We start from the raw sequence: 10,586 nt of genomic DNA, 5'->3' as shown, positions 1-10,586 counted from the left end.
CGGGATACACATGGTATACACTGTCTCTCTCTCTCTCTCTCTCTCTCTGTCTCTTTCTGTCTCTCTCTCTCTCTCTCTCTCTCTCTCTCTCTCTCTCTCTCTCTCTCGCTCTCTCTCTCTCTCGCGGCAGGGTTCCCCACCATTACAGCACCAATGATCCACTCTGTTGTGTCCGACTGGAGGAGAGAAAAAACAGCTGAGTCTGCTCACGTCCACAGATGTGTGTGTGTGTCAGGTGGGGCGCTATGTGTGTGGGTGTATGTCCATGTGTAAGTATGTTCATGTGTGTGTCATTGGGATGTCTCAGGAGAGAAACACTTGGACAATGAGATGGATCCAGAAGGTACTTCCGGAAGGCAAGAAGAGGTGACCAATGAGATTTCTAATCACTTCAGGTTGACCTTGAGGAACAACTCTGGAATAATGTACGGCAAGCCAGAGGAGGGTAGGAGGATCATCTAACATTCTTTCATTACATTTCATTTTATTTTTTTCTCAGTCACTGTTGCCACTGTTGGCCACAACATGTGGGGGTGAATGACTGGGTATAAAACACATTGTGTTACAGATTTCTTCACTGATTTTAAAACAGTCTATCAGAGAATCAGTGACAACAGCAGGCTACCTTCACATCATTAGATTACCATTATCCAATAAAGGATTTCACCTGATCAACCCAATAGACCCAACAAACACTATCAAAAACTATCCCATGCTTCCAGCCAGAACAGCCTTTAGCCTGATACAAGCTCACGCTTCACCAGACCATTCCTTCCTCGTCCCTACTTCTATGGGGAGTGGCTGAGTGGTGAATGGTAAGTACATCATCCATATTAGGACATCCTCAACCCTCATCCTAATACAGATGCCGTACTCCCTATTCAAATGAATGCCTTAATGGTAAGGGTCATCTCCTCCCTGCCCACCCTACAACCCCCATATCCCTCTCCCTTTCCCACACTTTACCCCAGCTCTCCAGCCTCTCTCCCCACCACAAGCTAAATCGAATCCACTTACTTCAATAAGTACCTGCTTAAGTACTCTGTTCCTCAAGCTCATTTAAATCATCCATCACGGGGAGTGGAGGGAATGGGAGCTTGCTGGCGATAGCAGCACATTAGCCTGCAGGCCTCTTATCACTGACAGCCTGCAAGCCTGCGGCAAGCTGGTGAAAGCCTGTCTAATGCTGCTCTAATAGTGGAACTCAAACCATACCTGATACAGTGTCAGAGAGAGATAGATACAGAGAGAGACACATAGACAGAGAGACAGAGACAGAGAGAGAGAGACACAGAGACATAGACAGAGAGACAGAGACAGAGACAGAGAGAGAGAGAGATAGAGAGAGAGAGACACACAGAGAGATAGATACAGAGAGAGATAGAGACCGAGAGAGACAGAGACAGAGAGAGAGACAGAGAGACAGAGAGAGAGAGAGATAGATACAGAGAGAGATAGAGACAGAGAGAGAGAGACAGAGAGAGAGAGACAGAGAGAGACAGAGACACAGAGACAGAGAGAGAGAGACAGAGAGAGAGACAGAGAGAGAGAGAGAGACAGAGACAGAGACAGAGACAGAGACAGAGAGAGATAGATACAGAGAGAGAGACACATACAGAGAGAGATAGAGACAGAGACAGAGAGAGACAGAGACAGAGACAGAGACAGAGAGAGACAGAGAGAGAGACAGAGAGACAGAGACAGAGAGATAGAGAGAGAGACAAAGAGAGAGATACAGAGAGAGATAGAGACAGAGAGAGAGAGACAGAGACAGAGAGAGAGAGACAGAGAGAGAGAGACAGAGACAGAGACAGAGAGAGACAGAGACAGAGACAGAGAGAGATAGATACAGAGAGAGATAGAGACAGAGACAGAGAGACAGAGAGAGAGAGAGACAGAGACAGAGACAGAGAGACAGAGAGAGAGAGATAGATACAGAGAGAGAGAGACAGAGAGAGAGAGAGAGAGAGAGAGAGAGAGAGAGAGAGAGAGACAGATACAGAGACAGAGACGGAAAGGGAGGGAGGGAACAAAAGAGAGAGAGAGAGAGAGAGAGAGAGAGAGAGAGAGATTGGGGTTCTGGATTCTGTCACTTATTGGTAAAGAAGTGGTGATATTGATTTTGTTGGGAAATGGTTGATTGTCGTAGAGTGATAGCATTCCTCAGGCATAGCCATGGTGTTCTATGGAAACAGGATTTAAGATCATTCAGCTCAAGTGTAAAACGCCTATCAAAGTCCAAAATGTGTAGGTGTACACACAGCTGTGTTCTAGAACATTGGACCGTTGGCTTTCATACTTTTTGAATTCTCAGTGCGGCTCAAGCTATTTTTCCAGCTGTTACACATTGAAATGAATAGAGGACGTGTACGTGGAGTCGCGATGGTTGTGAATTTGGTCGGCTGTGCCTCCCCGCGGATGGTGGTAGAGCCACGTAGCTATGTCACAATGGATGATGGACTGTCACATCTCTGCGTCTGTGGACTCTGAATTGCGCTGAACACTGACCAAACACGCAAACACACTCACAAACACACACCCTCCCTCAAGACAGCCCCAGTGCCATCCTACCTTGGCGATCTGGACACACCAGTTGAGCAGCAGTTGAGAGCCGATGTTGTCCTTGTGTTCGTGGACGTAGTCGAGGAGGCAGCCGTGGGGCATGAGCTGGGTGACCAGCTGTGTGGTGGGGCTCAGGCAGACCCCCAGGAGACGGACCAGGTGGGGGTGCTCCATGCTGGCCATAATCAGAGCCTCCTGGTGGGGATAGATAGGGACTCAGGCCTGGGGAAATCTGACATAACACTGTGGACGGAGGGAGGGAGGATACAGAGCAAACAGCCAAGTGCACACAGGTGGAAGGGGAAATACAAGTGTTATGGTGATAGGTGTTGACAGAGTGTAGTGTAGTGTAGTGTAGTGTAGTGTAGTGTAGTGTAGTGTAGTGTAGTGTAGTGAATGCCAGGGTGTGTGTGTATGTGTCACAGACACCTTTGACCGACACCCATTCACCATTATTTCTCCCTCTATCGTCTCTCTAGCTACACACAGCCTCCCTCTATCTTCTATCTAGCTACACACAGCCTCCCTCTATCTTCTATCTAGCTACACACAGCCTCCCTCTATCTTCTATCTAGCTACACACAGCCTCCCTCTATCTTCTCTCTAGCTACACACAGCCTCCCTATATCTTCTCTCTAGCTACACACAGCCTCCCTCTATATTCTCTCTAGCTACAAACAGCCTCCATCTATCTTCTCTCTAGCTACACACAGCCTCCATCTATCTTCTCTCTAGCTACACACAGCCTCCCTCTATCTTCTCTCTAGCTACACACAGCCTCCCTCTATCTTCTCTCTAGCTACACACAGCCTCCCTCTATCTTCTCTCTAGCTACACACAGCCTCCCTCTATCTTCTATCTAGCTACAAACAGCCTCCATCTATCTTCTCTCTAGCTACACACAGCCTCCCTCTATCTTCTCTCTAGCTACACACAGCCTCCCTCTATCTTCTCTCTAGCTACAAACAGCCTCCATCTATCTTCTCTCTAGCTACACACAGCCTCCCTCTATGTTCTCTCTTGCAACACACAGCCTGGCTGACTTCTACTCTAGTTACACACAGCCTGGCTGACTTCTACTCTAGTTTCACACAGCCTGGCTGATTTCTACTCTAGCTACACACAGACTGGCTGACTTCTACTCTAGTTACACACAGCCTGGCTGATTTCTACTCTAGCTACACACAGACTGGCTGACTTCTACTCTAGTTACACACAGCCTGGCTGACTTCTACTCTAGTTTCACACAGCCTGGCTGATTTCTACTCTAGCTACACACAGACTGGCTGACTTCTACTCTAGTTACACAAAGCCTGGCTGACTTCTACTCTAGTTTCACACAGCCTGGCTGATTTCTACTCTAGCTACACACAGACTGGCTGACTTCTACTCTAGTTACACAAAGCCTGGCTGACTTCTACTCTAGCTACACATAGCCTGGCTGACTTCTACTCTAGCTACACATAGCGTGGCTGATTGCTACATTCTCAGCGCAAAGATCAGGTATTTTAAAGCTGCCGGGGGCTTGATAGATGAAGGGCCTTTACATTTAGATTCTAAAGGAGGTGAGAGTGGCTCAGCGGTGGAGAGTAGATTAATCCCGGCACAGTGCAGGCAGTAGAGAGGTCCTTTTGACACCGACAGTGCTCTGATTTAACACCGCGGTAAAGTAGCAGCATTACATCTCCACATCATAAAACTTCAGCCCAGAGTACAGACAAAAATGGTCGTGGAAGTCTGAACCAGACACTCACACGGGAAGAAAACTAGCTTTGTGAGTCTCTGTTGTGTGACAGGAGGCCCTGACAGTTGTTAGAAGGGAGTGTGCTTCTGTACTAGGATATGAGGGCTAATATATGAGGTGGTGTGTGTGTGTGTGTGATGAGAGTGTGTTTAGGGATATCTCGCTCATCTTCCACACACACACACACACACACACACACACACACACACACACACACACACACACACACACACTCACACACACACACACACACACACACACACACACACACACACACACACACACACACACACACACACACACACAGGGATAGACTGGCACAGCCCCAGGGATAGACTGGCACAACCCCAGGGATAGAATGGCACAGCCCCAGGGATAGAATGGCACAGCCCCAGGGATAGAATGGCACAACCCCAGGGATAGAATGGCACAACCCCAGGGATAGAATGGCACAGCCCCAGGGATAGAATGGCACAACCCCAGGGATAGAATGGCACAACCCCAGGGATAGACTGGCACAACCCCAGGGATAGACTGGCACAGCCCCAGGGATAGAATGGCACAACCCCAGGGATAGAATGGCACAGCCCCAGGGATAGAATGGCACAACCCCAGGGATAGACTGGCACAACCCCAGGGATAGAATGGCACAGCCCCAGGGATAGAATGGCACAACCCCAGGGATAGAATGGCACAACCCCAGGGATAGAATGGCACAGCCCCAGGGATAGAATGGCACAACCCCAGGGATAGAATGGCACAACCCCAGGGATAGAATGGCACAACCCCAGGGATAGACTGGCACAACCCCAGGGATAGACTGGCACAACCCCAGGGATAGAATGGCACAGCCCCAGGGATAGAATGGCACAACCCCAGGGATAGAATGGCACAGCCCCAGGGATAGAATGGCACAACCCCAGGGATAGAATGGCACAACCCCAGGGATAGAATGGCACAACCCCAGGGATAGAATGGCACAACCCCAGGGATAGACTGGCACAACCCCAGGGATAGAATGGCACAACCCCAGGGATAGAATGGCACAACCCCAGGGATAGAATGGCACAACCCCAGGGATAGAATGGCACAACCCCAGGGATAGAATGGCACAACCCCAGGGATAGAATGGCACAACCCCAGGGATAGAATGGCACAACCCCAGGGATAGAATGGCACAACCCCAGGGATAGAATGGCACAACCCCAGGGATAGAATGGCACAACCCCAGGGATAGACTGGCACAGCCCCAGGGATAGAATGGCACAACCCCAGGGATGCAAAGCTGTGTGTGTGTGTGTGTTTAAGTTTATGAGTGTCTTTATGAGTGTGTTCATGAGTATCTTTATGAGTAATAAAGAGTTGTTAATATAATCATTCATTAGTCCAAACTACACACACACACACACACACACACAAACACACACACACACACACACACACACACACACACACACACACACACACACACACACACACACACACACACACACACACACACACACACACATACACACACACGCGCACACACACGCGCACACACATCCACTTCCAGACAGTAAATGATGCTAAGCAGTTTATGTGTGTGTGTGTGAGGGAGAACAGCTTGCTGGCTCCTGGTCTGTCTCTAACTGTCACAGTGGCAGCCTGTGGGCCTGCTTTTAGATAGTCGTTTAAAAACTGGGGAGCCATGTGGGCTCTGGATGTCCAACGCCATCCACTGGGAGACAGGAAGGAGGGAGAAGAAAGGGAGGGAGGATGGGGCTTTTCAATTAGGTTTGGCAAAATGCCTCTCTCTCCAACCAGCATGCTTGATAGACCCTACCCCAATCCTCCACCCTACCTCATCGTCACTCCTACCCCATACTCTATCCTACCACATCCTCCACCCCTACCCCATCCCCTATCCTACCCCATTCTCTAATCCCTACCCCATCTACCCTACCCATTCCTCTATCCTACCCCATCATCTTTCATACCCCATCCTCCACCCTACCATCCTCTATTCTACCCCATAATCTAACCCCTATCCCATCCCTTATCCTACCCCATTCTCTAACCCTACCCCATTCTCTTATCCCTACCCCATCCTCTACCCTACCCTATCCTCTATCCTACCCCTTCCTCTATCCTTCCCCATACCCCTCCTACCCAATCCTATATCCTACCCCATCTTCTATCCTACCCATCCTCTGTCCTACCCCATCCTCTCCCATCCTCTGTCCTACCCCATCATTCCTCCTACCCTATCCTCAATCCTACCCCATTCTCCATCCTAACCCATCCTCTATCCTACCCTATCCTCTATCCTACCACATCCTCTATCCTACCCCTTACTCTGTCCTACCACATCCTCGATCCTACCACACCCTCTAATCCTACCCCATAATCTATTCTACCCCATTCTCTATCCTACCCCATCCTCTAACCCCAATCCCATCCACTGTCCTACCCCATTCTCTATTCTACCCCATCCTCTAACCTACCCCATCCTCTAACCCCAATCCCATCCACCGTTCTACCCCATTCTCTATTCTACCCCATCCTCTAACCTACCCCATCCTCTAAACTACCCCATCCTCTGTCTGACCCAATCCTCTGTCCGACCCAATCCTCTGTCCTACCCCATCCTCTATCCTACCCCAATCCTCTACCCCTACCCCATCCTCTAACCCCTACCCCATCCTCTAACCCTTACCCCATCCTCTTCCCCTACCCCATCCTCTAACCTACCCCATCCTCTAACCCCTACCATATCCTCTAACCCCTACCCCATCAACTAATCCCTACCCCATCCTCTAAACCCTACCCCAGCCTCTAATCCCTACCCCATCCTCTAATCACTACCCCATCCTTAACCCTACCCCATCCTCCATCCTACCCCGTCCCCTAATCCCTACCCATCCTCTAACCCTTACCCCATCCTCTATCCTACCCTATCCTCTAATCCCTACCCATTCTCTAATCCCTATCCCATCCTCTAATCCTAACCCCATCCTCAATTCCCAACCCCATCTTCTAATCACTACCCCATCATGTAACCCAACCCCATCCTCTAAACCCTACCCCAGGCTCTAATTCCTACCCCAGCCTCTACTCCCTACCCCATCCTATAAACCCTACCCCATCCTCAAACCCTTACCCCATCCTCTACCCCCTACCCCATCCACTTTCCTACCCCGTCCTCTATCCCTACCCCATCCTCTAATCCCTACCCCATCCTCTAGCCCCTACCCCAGCCCCTAATCTCTACCCCATCCTTTAATCCCAACCCCATCCTCTAATCCCTACCCCATCCTCTAATCCCTACTCCATCCTCTAACCCAACCCCATCCTATAATCCCTACCCCATCCACTAATCCCTACCCCATCCTCTAATCCCTACCCCATCCTCTAATCCCTACCCCATCCTCTAACCCCAACCCCAGCCTCTATTCTCTACCCCATCCTCTAATCCCTACCCCATCCTCTAATCCCTACCCCATTCTCTAATCCCTACCCCAGCCTTTATCCCTACCCCGTCCTCTAAACCCTACCCCATCCTCTAACCCCAACCCCAGCCTCCAAACTCTACCCCATCCTCTAACCCCAACCCAAGCCTCTAATCCCTACCCCATTCTCTAATCCCTACCCATCCTCTAATCCCCACCCCATCCTCTACCTCTACCCCATCCTCTATTCCATACCCCATCCTCTACCCCATCCTCTATCCCCTACCCAATCCTCTAACCCATACCCCATCCTCTATCCTACTCCATCCTCTATCCCCTACCCAATCCTCTAACCTACCCCCAACCCAGGCTTGGCTCAAAGGCAAGTCAAGGGCTTCTAGCCCCTCTCCCTCTGTCCTCTTCCCTGCAAACCCTCTACCCAGTGGTACAGACAAGGCTATATGCCATATAAACACCTGGTGATGTTAACAGACCTGGTGCAATAGACTACATGTCAGCCATTACGCTGGGGGTAGGAGTTTCTGGGCTGAACTGATCAACCTGACTAGACTGAGGTTTCAGAAGATGGAATGAGCTCAACTAATATCAACACACACACACACACACACACACACACACACACACACACACACACACACACACACACACACACACACACACACACACACACACACACACACACACACACACACACACACACACACACACACACACACACACACACACACAGTTGTGGTGTAATACTCACGTCCATGAACTCCACGTTTGCTTTGGGCCCCGTAGCCTCGTTCAGGATCTTTATGGCCACTGGGATCTTTACTGTCTCTCCCTCTGGGACCCAGATACCCTGAAATACACAGGCAAGGAGAGTTACCACTGGGATCTTTACTGTCTCTCCCTCTGGGACCCAGATGCCCTGAAATACACAGGCAAGGAGAGTTACCACTTGGATCTTTACTGTCTCTCCCTCTGGGACCCAGATACCCTGAAATACACAGGCAAGGAGAGTTACCACTGTGATCTTCACTGTCTCTCCCTCTGGGACCCAGATACCCTGAAATACACAGGCAAGGAGAGTTACCACAGGGATCTTTACTGTCTCTCCCTCTGGGACCCAGATACCCTGAAATACACAGGCAAGGAGAGATACCACTTGGATCTTTACTGTCTCTCCCTCTGGGACCCAGATGCCCTGAAATACACAGGCAAGGAGAGTTACCACTTGGATCTTTACTGTCTCTCCCTCTGGGACCCAGATGCCCTGAAATACATAGGCAAGGAGAGATACCACTGTGATCTTTACTGTCTCTCCCTCTGGGACCCAGATGCCCTGAAATACACAGGCAAGGAGAGATACCACTGTGATCTTTACTGTCTCTCCCTCTGGGACCCAGATGCCCTGAAATACACAGGCAAGGAGAGATACCACTGGGATCTTTACTGTCTCTCCCTCTGGGACCCAGATGCCCTGAAATACACAGGCAAGGAGAGATACCACTTGGATCTTTACTGTCTCTCCCTCTGGGACCCAGATGCCCTGAAATACATAGGCAAGGAGAGATACCACTGGTAAACACACACTCCTATGGACATATCGACACACTTTGACACACTGAAAGGAGACACATAAACCCTTCCCACAATCTCAGAGAATAAAAGCAATGTCAGAAATAATGAGAAAAGACAGACACTCACAAACATACACAGTATTACACAAAGTCACACTGTCATCCGTCATATCAGGACAGAACCAGGCGGAATAATGAAAGGCAAAATAATGAAAGGCAAATGAATGAAAGGCACACTCACAAACAGAGGCACAATCAACCGTACCTTGTGGACTGTGCCGAAGGCTCCTGAGCCGAGGATCTTAACCCTCTTGAGCTCTGTCTCTTTGAGGATGCGAAGCTGGGCCTGGTTGGGGGCCGTACCGCTAGGGGTCAGGGGCTCCACCAACTGGAACACACACACATATACACACACACACACACACACACACACACACACACACACACACACACACACACACACACACACACACACACACACACACACACACACACACACACACACACACACACACGGTCAATACCTCCATCAGCCGACCAATCAATGCACATCTTAATGAGCCAATCAGCCTATCAGGGCCCTTCATATAGGTTTATCACAAACATAATCAACCAGCTCAGCATCGGTCATCAAACACCATAATGAGACCATATATCTGTCGGTCAGAGTGTGTGTGTGTTCGTGTGTATGTGTGTGTGTATTTCTGTTCGCTGTGTGTGTGTGTGTCTCTCCCTATTCGCTCTGTGTGTCTCTCTGTTCGCTGTGTGTGTGTGTGTCTCTCTGTTCGCTGTGTGTGTGTGTGTCTCTCCCTATTCGCTCTGTGTGTCTCTCTGTTCGCTGTGTGTGTGTGTGTCTCTCTGTTCGCTGTGTGTGTCTCTCTTTTTGCTGTGTGTGTCTCTCTCTGTTCACTGTGTGTGTGTCTGTGTGTGTGTGTCTCTGTTCGCTGTGTGTATGTCTCTCTATCTTCCTATGTGTCTCTCTATGTTCCTGTGTGTCTCTCTATGTTCCTGTGTGTCTCTCTATGTTCCTGTCTCTCTATGTTCCTGTGTGTCTCTCTATGTTCCTGTGTGTCTCTCTATGTTCCTGTGTGTCTCTCTATGTTCCTGTGTGTCTCTCTATGTTTCTGTGTTTCTCTCTATGTTTCTGTGTGTCTCTCTATGTTCCTGTGTCTCTATGTTCCTGTGTGTCTCTCTATGTTTCTGTGTGTCTCTCTATGTTCCTGTGTGTCTCTCTATGTTTCTGTGTCTCTATGTTCCTGT

General features: G+C 49.5%; 1 protein-coding gene across 1 annotated transcript; it reads right to left on the bottom strand.

Moving 5' to 3' along the window:
• Positions 1-1,991: 1,991 nt before the first annotated feature.
• LOC145877401 (receptor tyrosine-protein kinase erbB-4-like) lies at positions 1,992-9,714 on the bottom strand (the record flags this gene model as incomplete). The annotated part of the gene is made up of 3 exons (XM_082972737.1): positions 1,992-2,757; positions 8,507-8,605; positions 9,592-9,714. Coding segments are annotated over 3 exons (516 nt in total), but the record flags the coding sequence as incomplete, so codon positions are not given.
• Positions 9,715-10,586: the final 872 nt, after the last annotated feature.

Source organism: Salmo salar, unplaced genomic scaffold, assembly GCF_965601325.2.
Source record: "Salmo salar unplaced genomic scaffold, fSalSal1 ptg001127l, whole genome shotgun sequence".
Lineage (NCBI taxonomy): Eukaryota > Metazoa > Chordata > Actinopteri > Salmoniformes > Salmonidae > Salmo > Salmo salar.
Note: the sequence above shows the minus strand (reverse complement) of the source record. Positions and strands in the feature narration are given on the sequence as shown.